The sequence below is a fragment of the Erythrolamprus reginae genome, chromosome 6, assembly GCF_031021105.1.
Source record: "Erythrolamprus reginae isolate rEryReg1 chromosome 6, rEryReg1.hap1, whole genome shotgun sequence".
NCBI classification, from domain to species: domain Eukaryota; kingdom Metazoa; phylum Chordata; class Lepidosauria; order Squamata; family Dipsadidae; genus Erythrolamprus; species Erythrolamprus reginae.
In genome coordinates this window covers 38,730,066-38,753,092 of record NC_091955.1, presented here as the reverse complement: position 1 = coordinate 38,753,092, position 23,027 = coordinate 38,730,066, and the positions used below count along the sequence as shown (strand labels likewise).

At 40.9% G+C, this 23,027-nt stretch overlaps 1 protein-coding gene across 6 annotated transcripts in view; it reads right to left on the bottom strand.

Moving 5' to 3' along the window:
• Positions 1–23,027, bottom strand: part of ARID2 (AT-rich interaction domain 2) — a 453,518-nt gene that overhangs the window by 240,047 nt on the left and 190,444 nt on the right. For 5 of the 6 annotated variants that reach the window (XM_070755580.1, XM_070755575.1, XM_070755576.1 and 2 more), the window contains one exon: positions 17,957–18,024. The exons of the other annotated variant lie outside the window; for it this stretch is intronic. In XM_070755580.1, coding sequence (XP_070611681.1) covers positions 17,957–18,024 — 68 coding nt within the window. The remainder of the gene's footprint in view (positions 1–17,956; positions 18,025–23,027) is intronic. 6 annotated transcript variants of the gene reach the window in all.

Sequence of the window (23,027 nt, the reverse complement as noted above, 5' to 3'; positions counted from 1 at the left end):
TGTTTAAGGCTGGTTTCCAAATCTCTGGTAGGCGGGACGTATCATCTCTTTTATTCATGCATAGGGGGCGTTTCTCAATCTCTATAGCTTCTCTAGTAATTCTCATGTTCTGCAATGCGTTGGCTCACTCTTCGATTGGTTTGTCCAATGTATGTGGCTGCACATGTTTTGCAAGGGATTTCATAGATTCCTTGGTGTTCTAGTCGGATTTTATCTTTTGGGTTCCTTAGGATGTTTGATATTTTTTGGTTAGTGACAAATGAAGTTTTAATATTATGTTTGTGCAGGATTTTACTAATTTTGTCAGTGGTGCCCTTGATGTAAGGGAGAAGGGTGGTACCATTGTCCAGTTCTTGATCTTGATTTTTGGGGGGTGTCTCTTTTTTGATTAGGTTTGTGATTGTTTTCCTTTCGAATCCATTAGAAATTAATACATCTTTGAGTTTGTTCAATTCAGTTTTTAAGTGCTCCTGGTCAGCTAGGCGTTTGGTTCTGGTGATGAGAGTTTTGGCTACTGAGGTGATTTGTGCGGGGTGGTGGTGGGAGTGTGCATTTAGATAACGGTTAGTATGGGTTTTCTTTTGGTAGATGGTGTGTCCTAGAGTGCCATTGGGTTTTTTATAGATTAGTACATCTAGAAAGGGAAGTTGATCATTGACTTCTGTTTCCATAGTAAATTGTATTTTGGGGTGTAGGCTGTTGAGATGTGTGAGGAAATTGTCTAGTTTTTCCCTTTCATGTGGCCAAATTACAAAAGTATCATCAACATATCTCAGCCAAAGTTTAGGTTTGTGTTTAGATTGCTCTAATGCATTATTTTCAAAATATTCCATATAGAGGTTGGCGATGACAGGTGAGAGGGGTGATCCCATGGGGGCTCCCTCTATCTGTTTATATCTTTGTTCATTATAGATGAAATATGTATTAGTCAGACAGTGGTTGGTTAGATCTAGGATATATTTGGGGGGCTTGTGTTTGTTTTGGATAGCTGTTAAGGCTTCTTCAATAGGTATTTGTGTGAAAAGGGACACGACATCAAAACTTACAAGTAGGTCACCAGGTTGTAGGTTTTGTTTCTTAATTATTTGTATAAAGTGGAATGAATTTTGTACATATGAGGTGATAGTCTCTGTATAGGGTTGAAGATATTTGGCTAAAAATTTGGCAAGATTTTGTAGAGGGGAGCCTATGGAACTAACTATTGGCCTGAGAGGTATTCCTTCTTTGTGTATTTTTGGAAGGCCATAGAGTTTTGGACATATGGAAGATTTTTCCCTGGGGATGATTCTTCGCTGGATTTCTTCACTGATGGGAGAGGCCTTTATTTTGGATTTGGTGGTTTTTTCTAGGTAGGTGGTAGGATCTGTGTTTAGAAGTTTGTAGGCAGGGTTTTGTAGTAGGATGGAAAGTTTTTCTTGGTAGTCTGCTGTGTTCATCACTACTGTGGCATTTCCTTTATCTGCTGGGAGGATGATTATATCGTTGTCTTTCTTCAAATTGATAAGTGCATCTCGTTCCTCTTTTTGTATCTTGCTTCTAGGAGGTTTACTAGAGCAGAGAATATTAGTGACTTTAAGTTTGATTTTGTTGGCTTCATCTGGGTTGATTTTATTTAGAGTAGTTTCAATTCCACATATGATGTTTTCAGTTGGAATGCGTTTGGGGGTTATTGCAAAATTGAATCCTTTTGAAAGAATATTGGTTTCTGTAGTGGTGAGTATCCTGTCTGATATGTTATGTACTGTTTTTGTCATAAGTTGTTGTGGAGGGCTGGGTTTCTGCTGTATTTCTAGTTTGTGGAGTTTTTTATTATGTGCGTCTGTCTTGTATTGGGTTTCTGTTTCAGCTCTCCAGATTGATATTTGTTTGAATTTATCCCAGAGTATAGGGTGTATATGGTTGCTGAGTTTAAGGTGAAGAGAGTAGACTTTTGTTGATTTCATCAAGTATGAATCTTTTTTTGTGGAGTTCATTTCTAATTAGGGCTAATTCAGTTCTTTTTAGGATCCTCTCAATGGCTGGGGTTTTTGGGTGGAATTTTAGTTGGAAGTATTTGGGAATTATTCTTTTGTCTCTGCAGTTGCGTAGGAATGTGAGATCACATAAGATGGAGGCTTTTCTGACTTCAAGTTTTTCATAGGTCCTAGTCAGTAGGAAAGTGTCCTCCCCGTAGAGGTAAGATATTTGTTTTCGTAGATTTTCACGGGTATATGTATGTAGATTGTTCTGAGTTCGGGTTTTGCCCTGTGTAATATTTTGCATGTCTATGCGACGTTTCGGTGAAATCACATTCACCATCATCAGGCTGAAGTTTTAAACTTCGTGTTGCTGTAAATATGGAATGTTTGTAACTGCCATTTCTTCCTTATATATAGTGTTGGGGGTGGAGATTTGGTTTGAATGTAGCAAATAGATTGGGTGACTATGTTTTAGTGATTTGATTGGTTGGTGGAATCACACTTACTTGAAAGATTGATATGGTGATTATTCTGATATGTTTTTTTGTTTAAGGCTGGTTTCCAAATCTCTGGTAGGCGGGACGTATCATCTCTTTTATTCATGCATAGGGGGTGTTTCTCAATCTCTATAGCTTCTCTAGTAATTCTTCTGTATAAATTTTCTGTTTTGGAAAGTTATATATATTTTCAGGCTGGTGTTTCTGTCCTTGTTCTCAGGCGAACACTGCGAGACCTGAGCTGCATTCCTTCTATAAATACTGGTGGCTGGGTGTGGTTTGATGGCTCAGCAATTGCCTGCTGTGTAGAAACTTCCTGGTGAGTCAGTGGGGTAACAATTGGGGTCGTTGATGTGTTACCCCACTGACTCACCAGGAAGTTTCTACACAGCAGGCAATTTGTGAGCCATCAAACCACACCCAGCCACCAGTATTTATAGAAGGAATGCAGCTCAGGTCTCGCAGTGTTCGCCTGAGAACAAGGACAGAAACACCAGCCTGAAGATGACGAGTGCGACCTCGTCGAAACGTCGCCAGAAATTTCCAAATCCTACACGGGAAGAAACCAGAATATACCAAGACCGTCATACCTGTACCCGTGAAAATCTACGAAAACATATATATATATATATATATATATATATATATATATATATATATATATATATATATACACACACACACACACACACACACACACATACATACATATATATATCAATACACAGCTTATGGCATCAGCGGTTGTCGAACATTTATTCTATCATTCAATTAATCTAAAATCAAATTGATTTGATCTTAATTTTGTGTCTCGGATTGATTTTAGGAACATCTGGTTTATTTACTACCATTTTTTTTCTTGTATTGACCCATTCATAGAATTTCTTCCAAATTTCATAGTATTTTGATTCTTCTTGGTTTTTAAGTTTTTGGGTTAATCTGTCCATTTCTGCACAGTCGTATATTGTTTTTATCATTTTTCTTTCTGATGGTGTTTCTTCTTTTTTTCCAATTTTGCGCTATTGTAATTCTATAATTGCAGTAATCATATGTTGTATTAAATAATAGTGGTCTTTTTTAAGTTTTTGATTTATTATGCCTAAAAGAAAGGTCTCTGGTTTTAATATCAGCTTAATTGTAGTAATTTCGATGATCCACATTTTAACTTTTTTCCATATCTTTTTTATTTGGGGGCATGTCCACCATAGATGAAAAAAGGTCCCGTTTTTATTTTTACACCTCCAACAATTTGGTTTCAGGTTTGGATATATTTTGGCTAATCTAGCTGGTGCTAGGTGCCATCTATAGAACATTTTTTGGATATTTTCTTTATATGGAACAGATTTCCTTAATTTATATTTTTTCCACATTAATTCCCATTGTTCTAAATATATGTTATGTCCTACATTTTTAGCCCAACTAATCATATTTCCTTTAACTATTTCTGTTTCCATTTTATACTCAATTAAAAAGTTATATAGCCTAGTTATAAAAAAAATTTCTTGACCTAATATTAATTTAATATACTATCCTTTTCCTGAATTCCATTATTCTTTTTATCTTTTTGCCATTTTACCTGAATTTATGTGTATGGCCACCAATCAATAATAATATTCTGTTTTTCCAATTGTTGTCTTGTTTTGATATTACTTTTCTCATCTAATATATGATTATAATTCACTATTTTTTTGATTTGGAGAATGTTTGGATGTGTAAGTGCTTCCATGCTGGAATACCATCTTGGAATTTTAATATAGTGTTCTCTTTTAATCTTTATCCATGTTGCCATTAAGGAGTCTCTAATTATGTGATTTTTGAAATATGTTGGAACTTTGTTTTTTTCATTCCATAGGAAACATGGCACTCTTGTAAAATATCATGTCCCTCTAAATCTAATAATCTTTGGTTTTTAAGCTCTATCCAATCTTTTATCCAAAGTAATGTTGATGTTTGATAGTAACTTTCAAAATCTGGAAGTCCGAATCCACCTTGTTTAATTTTATCTTGTAAATATTTAAGTCTTACTCTCGTTTTTTTCCCCTCCCATACAAATTTGGAGATTGTGCTGTTTCATTTTATAAAAAAGTTTTTATTTAATTTTACTGGGATCGTTTGGAATAAAGACATTTTGGTAGGATCGTCATTTTGATTGTGGAAATTCTCCCTGTAAGTGAAATGTGTAGTTTATTCCATCTGATCAATTGTTCTTCGGTTTTTTTAATTAGTGTGTCATAATTGTCTTTTTTAATTGTGCTGCATCTTTTGGTTAGTGTTATGCCTAAATATTCTACTTTCTTTACAGTTTGAATTCCTAAGTTTCTTTCTAATTCTTGGTCTTGTTCTGGTTTCATGATTTTTGGTTATGATTTTAGTTTTTTGTTTATTAATTTTTAAACCTGCCACCTCTCCATATTATTTTATTTCTCTCATTAGATGTTCGCCTGCTTCTATTGGATCATCTATTATGAATACTAAATCATCCGCATAGGCCTGTACTTTAAATTCTTGTTTTCTAACCTTCAAACTTGTAATCTTTGAGTTTGTTCTTATTTGGTTTAACATTGTTTCGACGGATAATATATATAAAAGTGGAGATAGCGGACAATCTTGATGTACCCCTCTCCAAATTTGAAATGATTCTGTTAGTTCGCCATTAATTATAATTTTTGCAGATTGGGTATGGTATATTGTTTGTATCACTCGGGTAAATTTGGGGCCAAATTTCATTTTTTGTATTAATTCGAATATAAATTCCCATCTCAAATTGTCGAATGCTTTCTGGGCGTCTAAAAACATAAGGGCTAGTTGCCTTTCGGAATGTATCTCATAGAATTCTAGTACATCCAATATCGTTCTTATATTGTTTCTTATATATCTTCCTGGCAGAAATCCATTTTGATCAATATTTATCCATTTATTCATAATTGGTTTCATTCTATCTGCCATAATTGACATAAAAATCTTATAGTTAAACATTTATATGAGCGTGTTAATACTGCTGGCCTTGTTTCCTTTGAGTGGGATAAATGATCTGTAATGTCTTCTTAAAAAAAGAACAAGGCTGGGAATATTTATTCACATGAGCAAGCTAATTGGGAATGACAGAGACTTGTTGCCATCTGAACTCCCAACACTGTGAGAGGTTCTCAGATATGGTTTACTGTTAAGACAACAAAGTAGTGATGAGGCTAAAAACTATCCAGCAGTTATCTTGCAAGAGATATATATCCAAATTGAAAAGTGGGAATGAGCAAACAGTTCTTTTGTGACCCATGTTGTAAATTCACGAGTGACAATCTTGAGCAAAATCCAAGAGAGCTGAGATCAAGCGAAAAACATATCTCTTAGTAGATGAAAGCTAAATGTCAAAGAGACTTTCACTGTGAAACTTGACAAACTGTTTGACATCCTCAACAGCAAGTATCAAATTGTTCTATGTGCTGAATTTGGTTGTCCTGCTGGTTGCAAAAGAGAAGCTCATATTAACTGTACCTGACTTAAGGAGAAGAAGAAACCAGTGAAGGAATTTGTTTTTGTTAAAGGTCAGAGAAACAAGATTGATTCTTTTGGATCACAGATTTTTTTTTGCCAGATGTGCCCAAGCAGAAATGAGTAGGCAAAAGGCAAAAGCAGTAAGATGATCAGAGACAAAGGCTTACTAAATGTAAGTAGAGAAGTATTCCAGACATTTCGATAGTGACAAATAAAGTAATTATCTCTTATGATGAAAATTAAGGACAGATGACTGTTGAAGATGAAGACAAATGTTGTGGAAATTATGAAGAGGCCTTAGAACAAACACACATGCCCTCTATTTCAAAAGTCAGAATAGATTAGAAATAATAATTGTTGCTATGCAGAGCATCAGATACGGTGTTGGTAAAATTTGATGAGCTCTGTAAAAAGGGCGAAATAGAATGCATCTTTTTCGATGGCCATATAGATGCAACTAAAGTTATGCTAAAAGAAAACAATTCAGACTAACAATTTCCCAGTACCATAAAAGAAGAATGTTATTCTGTGTACAATGAGCCAGGTGGAAGATATCTTCATCATTTCACTCCAGAGCAGGAGTCTTCAAACTTTTTATACAGCGGGCCAATTCATGGCCCCTCGGACTGTTTTTTGGGGGGGGGGGAGGCGGACCGGCTGGGTGAGTGTGACTAGTTCATGTGACTGGGAGGGTTTGGCCAATTTAGCAGTCCAATGGACACAAATTAAACTTTAATTTGTTTTTCTCCTGGGGGTGTTTTACTTGCTTTTGTTTGCATGTTGCTCTTTAGTTGACTTTTCTTTTTACTAGATCATTTTCTCAGTTGTTTAGGAGTATAATGGTCAACTTCAGGAAACTCAGTTTTGCAGCAATTCTTCTCAGTCCCAAGGAGCTTGAGCAATCTTTCTTTCTTTCTTTCTTTCCTTTCTCTCTCTTTCTTTTTCTCTCTCTCTGTCTGTCTGTCTCTCCTTCAGTCTGTCTACCTATCTCTTTTTCACTATCTTCTGGAGGTGGGTTTTTTAAAAAAACAAGCAGTTTTTGCCTGTTTTTTTGGCCTCTTGGAGCATTAGTGTGGCCTATTTTTCACCTCCCGCACCTCCAGCAACATTCTGTAGGCCAAAAATGGATGTAAATATCCCTTTTTTTGTTCCAAAACAGGCCATGTTTCACCACTTTTTTTGTCTCCTGGAGTGTCTGTGTGCTCCACTTTTCACCTCTCCACCTCAGCAACCTTTTGCAAGTCAAACTGTTGGCCTTACCTTTCAGTTCCAGTTCGCAGGGCTCACAAAGGTAAGTCCTGTGCTAGGCCAAAGGGAGGGCAGAGCGATGTGGGCAGGGCAGCCTTGTGGTCCTGTGCTTAATGTGATAAATGGCTTCGGTGGACCACAATTTGAAGATACATGCTCCAGACAAAGGCTCAAAATCAGGAAAAACCTGCTCAAGTGATTGCAGATAACCTGGTGTATTTCATTAAGAAGAAAGACATTGACAAAAGCTGGAAGGCCATTGGAAAAGATTCTACAAATGTTATTACTGGCTGTGAAGATAGTGCTATGCACTGGGTAGAGATCAAGCTTAACTGGAGTCTGATCTGGTTGTTGCATTTCACACGAATGAGTTTGTTTGTTTATTGGATTTGTATGCCGCCTCTCTCCATGGACTCGGGGCAGTTCACAACATATCAACAATAAAACAGTGCACAAATTACAATTAGATCCAATTAATATGAATAGTTAATGTAAAACATAAAAAGCTAAATATCAAAGGTCATTCATTCAAATACAAACCAAGCATACTGAACATTCAGTGGCCAGTGGTTGGAGTCTAATGACCCCAAGATTGGCAGCATAAATAAGTTTTCAAATTTTTACGAAAGGCAAGGAGTATTGGGGCAGTACGAACCCCGGGGGGAGCTGATTCCAGAGGGTCCGGGGGCCCACAGAGGAGGCTCTTCCCTTAGGCCCCGCCAAGCGGCATTGTCTAGTTGACGGGATCTGAAGAAGGCCAACTATGTGGAACCTAACCAGACGCTAGGATTCATGCGTCAGAAGGTGGTCCCGTAGGTAATCTGGTCCAATGCCATGTAGGGCTTTATAGGTCATAACCAACACTTTGAATTGTGTTTAGAAACCAACTGGCAGCCAATGCAGTCCATGGAGTGCTGGAGAAACATGGGCATACCTTGGAAGGCCCATGACCGCTCATGTGGCTGCATTTTGCACTATTTGTAGTTTCCAAACACTTTTCAGAGGTAGCCCCAAGTAGAGAGCATTGCAGTAGTCGAAACTCAAGGTGATATGGGCATGAGGAACTGTGAGTAGAGACTCCCTGTCCAAATAGGGCCTCAATTGGTGCACCAGACGAACCTGGGCAAATGCCCCCCTCACCAGAGCCAAAAGATGATGGTCCAATGTCAGCTGTGGATCAAGGAAGACACCCAAGTTGCGGAGCCACTCTGAGGGGGGGGTCAAAAGTTCCCCCTGCTCAGGGTGATGGACGGACAGGTGGAGGTGTCCTTGGGAGGCAGAACCCACAGCCACTCCGTCTTGTTGGGATTGAGCTTGAGCCTATTATCACCCACCCAGACCCTAACAGCCTTCAGACACCGGCACATCACTTCCACTGCTTCACTGATTGGAGACGGGAAATGTATAGCTGAGTATCATCAGCATACTGACAGTAACTCAACCTGTGCCCTCGGATGGTCTCACCAAGGAGTTGCCCTCGGATGGTCTCACCAAGGAGTTTCATGTAGATATTAAACAGCAAGGGGGAGAGGACCGATCCCTGGGGAACTCCACAAGGGAGGGACCTAGGAGCCGACCTCTGATCCCACTAACACCGACTGCAACCGGCCGGAGAGGCAGGAGGAGAACCACCACAAAACAGTGCCTCCCACTCCCAATCTCTCCAACTGGCGCAGAAGGATACCATGGTTGATGGTATCGAAAGCCACTGAGAGGTCAAGGAGCGCCAGGATAGAGGATAAACCCCTATCCCGGGACTGCTAGAGATCATCCATCAGCATGACCAAAGCATTTCCATGCTTTAGATGGGCCTGAATCAGTGATGGCGAACCTATGGCATGGTTGCCACAAGTGGCACACAGAGCCATATCTGCTGGCACGCAAGCTGTTGCCCTAGCTCAGCTCCAACGTGCATGTGTGTGCTGGCCAGCTGATCTTTGGCTCACACAGAGGCTGTGGGAGTGAGTTTTTTGCTTTCAGAGAGCCTCTGGTGGCATGGGGAAGGGCGTTTTTACCCTCCCCCAGCTCCAGTGAAGCCTTTGGAGCATGACAAGGCTAAAAACACAAACCAACTAGGCATACCAGAAGTTGGGAAACAAGCCATTTTCGGCCTTCAGAGGGCCTCCAGGGGGCAGGAAAAGTTGTTTTCGTCCTCCCCAAGCACTGAATTATGAGTATGGGCACTCGTGCATGACCGATAGCATGCATGCACGCTCTTTGGCACCCGAGGAAAAAAAGGTTCACTATTACTGGCCTAGATAATTGACTTCATCCAAGGACCGTTGGAGCTGGAGCAACACCACCTTCTCAACAATCTTCCCCATAAAGGGAAGATTGGAGACAAGACGATAGTTGTTAAAAACAGCTGGGTCTAGGGAAGGCTTCTTGAAGAGGGGTGCAAGTGCCTTGTAGGGAGCTGGAAAGGATCCCTCCCTCAACAAAGTCAGGAGGGACACGGGTCCAATAAACAGGTGATGGAACTCACAGCTCCAAAGACCTTGTCCACTTCATCAGGAGTTACCAAGTCAAACTCCCCCAAAACAGGTGGACTAGGACGGGCCCCTGTCATTTTCCTGGACACAGCTCAAGTTACTCATATGAGGAGAGAGGGGCGGGGTCTGATGGCTGCAGCAGCAAGGACAAACCAGCCCAATCTCGCACTGGGTGTGGTGTGAAGCCGGCCAGGCAGCCATGCCTGAGCCGACACAGCCACGGAGACAACACAATGCTGGGATGGAAAGATGATTGGTAACATCTGGAAATAGCTGGAGGAGTACTTACAGAGAAAAGAAGAGATTTAAAGCTGGTGCTGATGAATGAAAGCGGTCAAAAGGGATTTTGGATTTTTTTTTCTCGATTTGATTTCAATGGAGCTAAAATAGCCTGAAATAGAACAGGAAGCAGCTGTCCATGCAATGAGGCGAATGGCGAAATCTTTTGAAAGTACCAACTGCCCAAGATTGGATTTTTAAGATTCTTAACCATTTTTTTAAAAAAAAAATTTGAATTGGGACCCCTTAAATTCTTGCTGTGGAGGCCATTTTATTTTTTTCTATTTTTTTCTCCATTTACACGCATTAAAGGAAGAGGAATCTGTAAATACTGGAAGATTTGAATAAATTTGTTATTTAGCGCCATCTTGTGGTCGGAGAGAACATAGCAGCCAATCTGAATAAATATGTTGACATTGCTTGGAAACATACCTTATGTTTGGCCTTCACATTTGTTTTCTATGAGAAAGGAGGATGTCAGCTATGGCCTGGAAGGAAGAAACTATTCAAGATGGTACTGACTGAATTATTTGAAAACATATTGGGATAATGCAATTTGAAAAGAGATTTGAGACATTGACATTGAAGACCCAGAAGACAGCAGAAGATAGCAACACTTCAAAGAAGAGGAAGGGACTGAGTTTTTCCCATAAAGCTATAAATTATAAAATTCAGTCATTAATAATTCCAATTCATTTAGTTTCATTGTCATTTCGACAATGAAACTAAATGAATTGGAATTATTAATGACTTAATTTTATTGGAGTTTATTACTGAAAAGAAAATTAGAAATAAAAAAGTTAAAATGGAATGATGAAATAAGGAAAGGAAATGGAAACGGTTATGAATGAGAAAATTGAAAAAGATTATGATTATGATTATTATGGATGAGAAAATCAAAAATCGTTATGATTATGGTTATGATTATTTTGGATGATTACTACTTTTGATAGTCTTATTGATTATTTGAATTATAAATTGATCATTTATCGATTATTTGAATTATAAAGTTATTATGTGATTTATACTGATAAATAATAGGAGGAAAGGGGAAGAGGATTATTAAAGGAGGATTAATATGAGATAATAATTAGTATTGATTATGGTGGGTATGACAGTAAAAAATGGATAGAGTAAGGAAAAGCTGAATTAAATGGATTAGGGAAGATTATCATACTGAGTTCGATAGTGGAAGGTATATAAAATAGGGAAAATACATAGATTAGGGAAATATATAGATTAGGGAAGATTAGTGGCAGTGAAAACAATTAGAATAGGGAATATTATTGCACTGGTATGACAGTGACACACAGATTAGGGAAGATAATTACACTGAGTTTGGCAGTGGAATTTATAGATTACGGGAGATCATTACACTAAGAATGACAGTGGAAGATACATAGATTAGGGAAAAATATTACTATTTTGGGGGATTTTCAATGGAAGATACTTTTCTTGAAAAATAATACAATAATATGATATATAATGATTATGACTTGTTAAAGTAGAAATGATATACTGGTATAATGAAAGAAATGAAAGGAATGAAGCGAATGGGAAGTATTTAAAAAATAAATAAAAACACAACCTTTCCTCCTATGTATATTGATATTGTTATAATTAGTTTAAGATTTGATATGAATGATTATCTTTTATTTCCTTCCTGGGATATGAAGAGAAGTAAATTTGGAAATTTCTTTTGTTAAGGGCAGCTACAATAAAATGAGGGGTTTAAAAAGTAAGAATGAGCTTAAAAATATAAGAAATGGATTGTAGCATGACGGCACAGTTCTGGTAGATTAACAGCAAATAGCCACGAGAAACTGAGATAGCTAATAGCACTTTGAATTCAAATCAGGGCGAAAGATAATATCTGAAATCTGTATGATAGGATTTGAAAAGGAGGTAACATAGGATGAATAATATGTACCAGAATAAATTGAATAAATAATTAGGAAATTTGGATTAAGAATTTGGCATTTGATATTATATTGTATTGTATTCTAATTTGAGGTATGTGAATTTGAATCTCTGTAAGGTATGGAAAAACAATAAAAATTTATAACAAACCCCCCCCCCCCTCAAAAAAGTTACCCATGACACTTAATCACAAAATTGGATGGGAAGTGGGAAGACCTTGTCTAACAAGAAATGGGCAGGTAAAATTGGCAACATGCTAGACACTGAAACGGAACTTGACACTTCATTCACCAGAGTTTCAATTGGTGAGCCTCTTGTTTAATTGAGCGACAGTGTTGTAAAGGATCACACAGGCAATAAGAATAGAACTTCCCACATATCTGGCTCTTATGGAAATTGGCGCTGAGAGGTTTTAAAAACTTTCACTGAAAAAAAATACAATGCAGGTGCAAATTTGACAAACAAATAATACATACTACACAGTAGATACTAAAATGACATTGGGTCATTTTAGAGGTATTTCCTTACCGGATTCCTCAATGCCTTGAACAATGGCAGAACTTGTTTGTACTGGAAAAGTTCTTAAAAATTCAGGGGACAATTCAGAGATGTATCTATCTTGAAATTAACCCAAGTGGAACTATATAGCAGTCAAATATCAGGACCACATAAATGTTTTATGATAATTGCTATGTCTAGTCTGGATTACTTGCCCTTGAAAAACATTCAGAAGCTTCAACCAATGCAAAATATGTCCATACAGGTATGTCAGACATTAGATACCTGCAACATCACTACTGTGGGCATTGTTTGTCAGTGTGTTTCCAGATGCAATTCAAAATGCTTTAAAGTCCTTCATGGCCTGGGAAAGGATTACCTGATAATTCAGGTAATTCTACCCATCCAATTTGATTCAGTAGATTGGACATGCAGAGGTCCTATTAGCCAAAAATTGTTGGCTAGCAGGGGCTCTAAGATGTGCCTTCCTGCTACAGAGACTGCCATTTGGAACATTCTTTCTTAGCAGATTAGGATGACCCTGATCCTACTGACATTTTGTATGGCCTTCAAGATCTGATTGTGGACCCCAATTATGTGAAGGGTCCTGATGCCGGATATTGATATCAATGTTGTTCATTTTTCTTGGTTGTGATACTTATTACCATATTATACTGAAATTGTTTTAATTGTTTTTAATTATTACAATGATTGATTGCCCAGAGTCATATGTCTGAAATGGGTAGCTGTGGAAAATAATTAAGAAAATGTTTTATGACCCCCCCCCCCCCCCCCAATTTTAGTTCCACCGGAGTCATGGACTCCCCTAATGTTTGGGCATATTCTATAAATTAGAAAAATAGAAGATTGATGGCAGAAAAAGATCTCATGGTCCATCTAGTCTGCCCTTATACTATTTCCTGTATTTCTAAATCATTTGCCACATTACAGATGCCTCCGAGAATATCAACCCTATTGCACACTTTAGAGCAGTGGTTCTCAACCTGTGGGTCGCGACCCTGGCTGGGGTCAAATGACCAAAACACAGGGGTCGCCTAATGAGCTTCCTTGTTCGCACCTTCTTTTTCTCGCCTTCCTTCTTCGTGCTTTCGTTTTGCAGCAGGGCCTTCTTCTTGCAGCAGGTGAGCTTTGGGCAGCAGCGGCACCTGGAAGAAGCCGAGGGGGGGCGGCTGTGGGAGTTCCAGGGAGGAGGCACCGGCAGTGCCCCGCCCAGCTGGAGCTTCCCTGTCTGTGTCCTTTGAGACTTGTTGGGAGGGCACCGGTAGCGGGAGGGTGCTGGCAGCAGCGGCACCAGGAAGTAGCTGGGGGGGGGGGCTGCGGGCGGGAGCTCCAGGGAGGAGGCACCAGCAGCGCCCCGCCCAGCTGGAGCTTCCCTATCTGTGTCCTTTCAGACCTGTTGGGAGGGCACTGGCAGTGGGAGGGTGCCGGCAACAGCGGCACCGGGAAGTAGCTGGGGGGCGGCGGCTGTGGGCAGGAGCTCCAGGGAGGAGGCACAGACGGTGGTGGCTTAATATGTTGCTGGACACCATACATGCTGGCGTTCCGGGGCTGGCACTAGCGCAGTGGCTGGGCCGGAAAGGAGGTGCCAGCCCCGCGCCCATGCCCAGCGCCAGCATGTACAACCAGCAACATGTCCAGCCGTGCCTGTCAGGGCTCCCGCTCGCAATCGGCCGCTCTGCCACCGCCCTGCGGCTACTGCCCGATACTGCTATTGCTGGCGTGGGGTAAGAGAAAGAGAGAAAGCAAGAGAGACAGAGAAAGAGAGAGAGAGAGAAAGCAAGAGACAGAGAAAAAGAAAGAGAGATAAAGAAAGCAAGAGAGAGAATAGAGAGAAAGCAAGAGAGAGAAAAGAGAGTGAAAGAAAGCAAGAGAGAAAGAGAGCAAGGGAAAGAAAGCAAGAGAGAGAAATAAAGAGAGAAAGAGAGAAAAAATGAGAAAGAAAGCAAGAGAGAAAGAGAAAGCAAGCAAGAGAGAGAGAGAGAAACAGAGAAAAAAGAAAGAAAGAGAGAAAGAAAGAAAGAAAGAGAGAGAGAAAGAGAGAAAGAGAGGGAGGGAAGGAAGAGAGAAAGAGGGAGGGAGAGAGAAATAGAGCGAAAGGGAGGAAGAGAGAGAAAGAATTTTTTTGTCCAAACTTTTTTTAGGCAGGTGTGTAATAGAAAACAGCACAGGGAATAGTAAATAATAAGAAACTTTAATAAACTGTTTAGACACGACTACTTTTATTTTTTCTTTAGCAAACCATCTCATGACAATGGATCGTGTGAACAAGAATATGAGGAAAAGAAAATACACTGAGGATGATGATCAGGTGATCCAGGAAATTAAATCTGCACCACTACCAATATTCAGCATTCAGCTTGATGAATCTACAGACGTGGCAAACTGTACACAATTATTAGTTTACGCAAGGTATATTAATGATGGCGATTTTAAAGATGAGTTTCTTTTTTGCAAACCGCTTGAAACAACAACAACTGCACATGATGTTTTTGATGCAGTTGGTTCTTTTCTAAAAGAAAAGAACGGTGTTTGCGGTGTTTGCACAGCTATGCTAGGATGTTGCTCAGGATTTCAACATTTGGTACAAAATGAATCGCCAAAAGCAATCAGAACACACTGTATGATACATTGCCAAATATTAGCAAGTAAGACATTGCTGCAAGATTTACAAGAAGTAATAAAAAGCGTCAATTTTGTTAAGGCAAGCGCCTTAAACAGTCAGCTGTTTTGGCAACTGTGCAATGAGCTAGATGCGCCAACAATGCTCTGTTATTTCACACTGAAGTCAGGTGGTTGTCAAGAGGAAAAGTTTTAAAACGTGTCTTTGAGCTTCGTGATGAACTGAAAACATTTTTTAATCAGGAAGCAAGACCGCAATTTGAAGCACTTTTTAGTGATAAAACCGAGCTGCATAAAATAGCTTACTTGGCAGACATCTTTGCCATCTTGAATGATTTAAATTTATCACTGCAAGGACCAAATGCAACATGCCTCGATTTGTCCAAAAAAATTAGATCATTCCAAATGAAACTTCAGCTTTGGAAAAATACATTGGATAAAAATAAAATTTACATGTTTCCTACATTATCTGCCTTCTTTGAGGAACATTACATTGAACCAGACAGAAAAAATATGATGATAACTTCTGTGAAAGAACATTTGCACATGCTTGCAGACAAAGTTTCATCATACTTTCCTAATCTACCTGACACCCCATTTGCACTTGCCAGAAGTCCATTCACAGTGAAAGTTGAAGATGTACCAGAAACAGCACAAGAAGAGTTCATTGACCTAATTAACAATGATGCAGTGAAAACAGATTTCTTTACGATGCCACTGGCAAAATTCTGGATTAAATGTTTACAGTTATTTCCTATTATGATAGAGACTGTGCTGTGCCTTCTTCTTCCTTTTCCAACAACATATCTTTGTGAAACAGGGTTTTCCAGCTTGCTAGTAATCAAGTCTAAAAACCGAAGTAGACTTTTTGTGGAAAATTATCTTCGCTGTGCCCTTGCAAAGACTGCTCCAAGAATTTCTGAATTGGTAAGCAAGAAACATCCACAACCATCTCACTGAATTTAGCAGCATACTGTTGCAAAATATTGCACTGTTGTTTACGGTTATATTACTGTTGTTATATTTAATCCATGCTATGTCATGGTGAAATCTTATTTACTTGGAATTGTTATATTTAAACCCATCGTATGCCATGGTAAAATGCTATTTATTCGAATTAGTAATAAATATTTCTCAACATATAATAAATATTGTTTTTGTGATTAATCACCATGTTTAAATTATGTTGTAGCAATGCAAATAGATAATGCAAATCAGGTATTTACATTTTGAATCATAATTGTAGCAAAATTACAATTTTGAAGTAGCCACCAAAATTATTTTTTGGATTGGGGTCACCGCAACATGGGGAACTGTATTGCGAGGTCATGGCATTAGAGAGGTTGAGAACCACTGCTTTAAAGTCATCAGCAAATAGGCAAACCTTCCCTACCACACATATGAAAAAGAATAGGACCCAGAACAGACCCTTGTGGCACACTGCTTGTAAACAGTCTCTGCTCAGAATACTCGCCATTAACAACCCTCTGATGTCTACGCTTCAGCCAGCTGCAAATTCACTGAACTATCCAGGGATTAACTCCAATCTTCACTAACTTATCTATCAGCTATGGAACCTTATTCAAAGGCTTTGCTGAACTCCAGATAGGCAATATCCATGGCACCATCTTCATCCAATACCTTTGTGACATAGTCAAAGAAATCAATGAGATTAGTCTGACATGATTTGCCTTCAGTAAAGCTATGCTGGTTTGGGTTCATAAGTTATTGGGTTTTAGGTGCTGATTTATCTTCTTTTTAGTCTATTTGAGGTAGCTTGAGCACATCTTTACTCAATTAAGCTACACACAAACATGACAACTTGAGTAATACTATATATATATAGATAGATGATATCATGAGCACTAGCAATAGGTACTTTAGAAAAACCTCTGGTCATAAGGTGACTAGGAGTAATCAGTTAAAGACTTATAGATGATTTTCCCCCCAAACTCCTCCTACAAAATAAATCTTGCCTGTCAATGCTAGTCTGTAATAACATTTCAATGTACAGGCAGTTCTTGACTTATAACTGTCCGCTTAGTGACTATTTAAAGTTATAACAGATCCACCAAGACCTACTTTTGACCCAGTTTGGAAAATTCATTGACTCCAACACTCTTGAGGCCATTCATTATTGAAACCAACTGCAGGAATACTGTGGCATTCTCTGTCTTTCTTCCCCTATTGCCATGCCAGGTCCTTGGGACTGCTTGGATTCCACTACCTTCTCCTCACTCATTCACTGATCACACATTCAGCTATCTGTGGAGGGCCAGGGTTCTCTTATGAGACAAGGGCAGGCTACTGCATCCCTAGATCAGATGGCTCCATTCCAGAAGCAGGCAACATTTTCTGAAAATGGCACCTACTTCCAGGATGGAGCCCAAGAATGCTGAAGGCAGAATGGCCTATCCCTTCTTCCCAACATGAGCACCAGAGCTCCGCACATGTTCCAAAAGTGAGTGAATAGTGATGGGAGGGGAGTAGGGAGAGCGGCTTGGGCCAAGTAGTATGGTGAAAGAATAGCCCAAAGCCAAAAAATACTCTGAAAGGCAGGAAATGGAGCATGGGTGCCTTCGGCTGTGGAGAAGGCCTTGGGACGCCTGGAGCAGGTGAGCTGGGTCTGCATTAGGGCTCCCGGGGCCTTCCCTATACAAGGCATTCTGTGCTCCACTTAACAACTCATGACAGTCAATGACTACATTGGAGAAAATAAAAACCAATAGGGTTGTGAGTTGAGAACTACTTATTATCACTATTTCTCTTTTGCATCTTCTTAGCATTTTTATTCATGATACTTCAATATCTTAAGTTTATATATCCCTTTCTCCTCCATTGGTCAGATTCTGTAAGAAAACTGTAACTTTGAATAGTCTGATTTGCACAAAAATTCCAGAAAATTGTTTTGTATCAAAATTTTAGAATTTACCTTAACAAAATCTCTATCCGTTTTCTCCTTCCATTCTTCACCAAACACAGTAGAAAATGAACCTAAAGCTACAAAAAAGCATTAAGATTATCATTACATTGGTAGAAATATTTCAAAGAATATAATTTTAAACCTGCTATTTTCTAGTTTACCAAGCTAATTTATTTAGTTTATTATGTATATATTTTGTTTTATTTGACATCAGTATTACTGTTCATTAAGAAGCAAAATTGTTACTGATTGGATAAACTATTTATTTGGGCCAGATCAGTCTTCAGATCAGAGTGAATAAGACTTTTTGTCCTAAAAAGTATAGCACAGAAAACGTATATAGTAAAATGTATTAATCTACCATACCAATTGAAAAAAATATTATATATACCAAATAATAAAGCAATAACTGCTATACACAATCATATTTTTAAAAATAACTACAATTAAGAAACAAATTATCTTCTACGAAAATTTCACTATTTTCTTCAACATATATAAATAATATTCAAGAAAACTTTATTTCTAAGTGCTCATTTTCTTTTGTTTGAATTCATAGAGGTAGTCCTTGAATAATGAAGCAATTGAGAATGTAAGCATGCCTATTGTCACCATTGTTGTTTGTATTGACTTTGGAGGTTTAAACTAGAAATATACAACAAAATAAAGACATTACAGGAATGAATTTTTTTTAAAAAAAGGATATAAATGACAAGCATTTGCAAATGACTTGATGTTTATATTAAAAGAACCATTAGAGTCTGGACCAAAACTAATAGATTAAATCAAAATATGAAGAAGTGGCAGGATTAAAAATAAAAAAGGACAAAATAAAACTATTAGTAAACAACATGACAAAAAAACAAAAGAGGGAAATAGTTCAAAGAATAAACATACACATAACAAAAACAGTAAGGTATTTAGGAATCCAGTTGTCAGCAAGATGCATAACTATCAAAGAAGATAATTATTTGAAATTAAGGAAGCAAATTGAAATAGACTTTGAAAAATGGAAAAAACATTCAGCTATCACTTATGGGCAGAATTGCATTAATTAATTAATTAATTAATTAATATATTACCATGCCTTCTGTTCCTGTTTTCAACAATACCAATAAGGTTGGAGAAAACCTTCTTTAATGAGATAAACAAAATAATTCTGAAATTCGTCCAGCACAGAAAAAAAAGCGAGGATTAATATAAAAATGCTTCAAGACATGAGAACTAGAGGTGGATTTCGCCTCCCAAATTGGGAGCTATATTACTATGCAGCAGCCATATTATATTTGCAGCAGCCGTATTATATTTGCAGCAGCAGTATTATATTTTAGGTGCGAGGGGATTAATAGTGAAGATGTATTATGAATGAATGGATGAATGGAGTATGTCTGAATGTGGAAGATATATTTATCTCTATTTTTATCAATGTTTTTATTGTTGGATTTTTAATTAATTTATTGGGTTATTTTAAAGATGGATGACTGGGATTGGATGGAGAGGTTGTATGATATGAATGGAAGTAATGTTATGAATGGGAGGGTCAGCCTACCTGGCAGTGTAGAGGTGGTAGGGATGGGGAAGTCTATATCTGGGGTGGTAGAGGGCCAGAATATTCCGATCATGCTGGGGAGAGGCAGATATGTGAGAGACATGGGGTAGGCCACTCTCGGGGAACGAGAGTTCGCTGCTTGAAAGTGATCCCTTGTTCTGGCCCCATGTGCTCCACTCAGGGTACTGGTGACGAGCGAAATTCAGACCCTGGGCTCAGGCTGTTTCTACTCAACGCCAGATTGATTGTAAATAAAGCTCTCCTCATTCGGGATTTGATCCTGGATGAGGTGGCCGACCTGGTATGTGTGACTGAGACCTGGCTGGGCCCAGAGGGATGAGTTTCTCTCTCTAAAATATGCCCAGCTGGGTTTCAGGTATGGCACCAGCCACGACCCAAGGGATTGGTGGGAGGAATGATTATTATAGCCAAGGAGACTTTTAGCCCACAGACTCGCTGCTCCTGAGATTGCAGGTTGTGAGTCCCTCTTTGTGAAGTTAGACCTAGGGGTTCAGGTAGGCTTGTTGCTCATGTACCTGCCTTCCAGCTGCATGACAACAGCTCTGCCTGCGCTACTCAAGGAGGTAGCCAGGTTGGCGGTGGAGTTCCCCAGACTTGTCATCTTGGGGGATTTTAATCTGCTGTTGCTCGGTGAATCCTCCAGGTTAGCACAGGAGTTCATGGCCACCATGGCGACCATGGACCTGACCAAATAGTTGAGGGTCCAACTCACGAAGGGGGACACACTCCCAATATGATATTTCTCTCAGAGAATCTGAGTGATAGTCTGAGATTAAGGGGTTTAGACATTTTGCCCTTGTCATAGTTAGACCATTTTCTGCTACGGTTTGACTTCATGGCTCCAATCCTTCCCCACATGGAGGCAGAACCGATTAGGTGGTTCCCACCCCAGATGCCTGACGGACCTAGAGGGTTTTCAGAGGGTGCTTGGGTTTTTACCAAATCCACTTGTACAAAATTCGGCTGGAGGAAGAGTGAACTGAATCTGATCGAACACTTTTAAGAGCTCACATTAAAACTTGCAAAGTGGTGCTCAAGACGGCAAGATGTGCGTATCATGTCGCCTTGATTGCATCAGCGGAATGTCACCCAGCCGCCTTGTTTAGGGTGACCCGCTCCCTTCTAAATTGGGGGGTCGGGGAGCCCTTGTAGGGTAGTGCCGAGAATTTCAACACATTTTTCGTTGATAAAAATGCTCAGATTCGGACAGACCTTGACTCCAATTGGAAGGCAGTGTCGACTGACAACGAGTCAGTTGAGGTGACAGGGGCCTGTCTTTGTCCATCTGTCTGGGAGGAGTGTGACCTGGTGACACCTGATGAAGTAGACAAGGCCATTGGAGCTATGAGTTCCACCACTTGTTTATTGGACCCGTGTCCCTCCTGGCTGGTTTCGACCAGCAGGGAGGTGAAACGGAGCTGAGTCCAGGAGATTGTCAATGCTTTGAGGGGAGGTCCTTTCCAGCTCCCTACAAGGTAGCACTTGTGTGCCCCCTCCCCAAGAAGCCATCCAGTCTCCAACCTTCCCTTTATGGGGAATGTTGTTGAGAAGGTGGTGTCACTCCAGCTCCAGCGGTCCTTGGAAGAAGCCGATTATCTAGGCCCTCAGCAGTCTGGATTCAGGCCCAACTACAGCACGGAAACTGCTTTGGTTGCATTGATGGATGATCTCTGGTGGGCCCGGAATCCTCTATCCTGGTGCTTCTTGACCTCTCAGCGGCTTTCGATACCATCGACCATGGTATCCTTCTGTGCCGGCTGGAGGGGTTGGAAGTGGGAGGCACCGTTTTACGGTGGTTCTCCTCCTATCTCTCCAGTCGGTCGCAGTCAGTGTTAGTGGGGTGGTCAGAGGTTGACCTCTAGGTTTCTCCCTTGTGGAGTTCCTCAGTCCTCTCCCCCCTGCTATTTAATATCTACATGAAACCATTGGATGAGATCATACAAGGACATGGGGTGAGGTATCATCATCATCAGTATGCTGTTGACTAGTGTTGGGTTAACCCGTTGGAGTTCGGGTTTGGCGGGTTTGGATGAACTTGACGGCGGAGTTCGGGTAAGTTTGCCGAACCCGAACCCCAACATCTCTGGCCCGGCGGGAGGCGAAGCGCTGGAGAGGGGGGTGTCAGGCTTGATCAAATGGGCGAGGGCCAGGAGCTGCCGAAAATCCCTGCCCCTAGTTCTCTCTCATTTCGGAGGCTCCCGGCCATCACCGCTTGGTAGAGCCTGACACCTCCCCACCATCACTTCACCTCCTGCTGGGCAAGAGGGCTTAGGAGGTAGTTTCTGCCAGCCAGCTATTCAGGATCAGCAGGCAGTGGGCGGGAGGGGAAGATGGAGAGGGCCCTGACTCAGATCGAGCTTTTGTCCAGATCGAGCTGGACAAATGTGTAAGTGTCTGAAATCTGCAGGGAGCTCCTAGATTTGGGATTAGCCCTCAAAGCCACCACCGCCAGCCCCAGATAACCTCAGTGGTGGCGGCTACGGTAAAAGAAGACAAAAGCGAACTGATCACGGGGAATGAATGGGGCACCCCCAGCTCGATCTTCACCTTCTTCTGCGAGCTGGATTGAGCTGGAGGTGCTTGGCCATCACCCATTTGATGGAGCCTGAGACCTCCCCCCAAGCCTCTGCGCCGCTGCCTGGCTATCATCTTCTGAGAAGAGGAGAAGGAGCTGGGCGCTGGTGGCGGCGGAGGAAGGTAAATGCCGGGGAGCTGTCGGCCAGTCAGGAGGCGGGAGACAGTAGGAGGAGAAGGTGGAGGAGGAGGGAGAGAGGTTGGGAATAGGCGCTGTCGACCCAGCTGAGGAGGAGGAGAAAGGCGGGGAGAAAGTCCTGACACCGTGCCTTCCTGTCTTTGCAGCCGGCAGGAGAGCAAGTGAGGGAGCGGGTATTCCACTCCCACCCACTGCTGCGGAGGACCAGGCAAACGCGGCAGCAGGGGGCTTCGCTGCTTTAAGGCCCCACTGGCTCACTTGCTCTGCTGCCAGCTGCCAAGAAAGGACGACACGATGTCAGGACTTTCTCCCCGCCTTTCTCCTCCCCCTCGGCCAGGCCGACCGTACCTCTTCGCAACCTCCGTCCTCCTCCTGCTGCTGTCTCCCGCCACCTTCCCAGCCTCCCGACGGCCAACAGCTCCCCGGCTTTCGCCTTCCACCGCTGCCATCGGCGCCCGGCTCCTTCTCCTCTTCTCAGAAGATGACAGCCGAGCGGCGGCACTAAGGCTGGGGGAGTGGGGGGTATTCCCCTCTACCTGTTGCTGCCCCTGAAAACTTTCAAGAAGGGTGGAAGCCCCAGATCCCAGCCATCGCCCGCTTGATGGAGCCTGACACTTCCCCCCAGCCAACGCCCGACTGTCATCTTCTGAGAAGAGGAGGAGAAGGAGCCTTAACTTCCTTATTTATTTAGTCCAACCTTGGCAACTTTTAAGACTTGTGGACTTCAATTCCCAGAATTCCTCAGCCAGCTTCGCTGAGTCAGAGCCCTCCCTGCCTCCCCCTCCCGCCCACCCCAG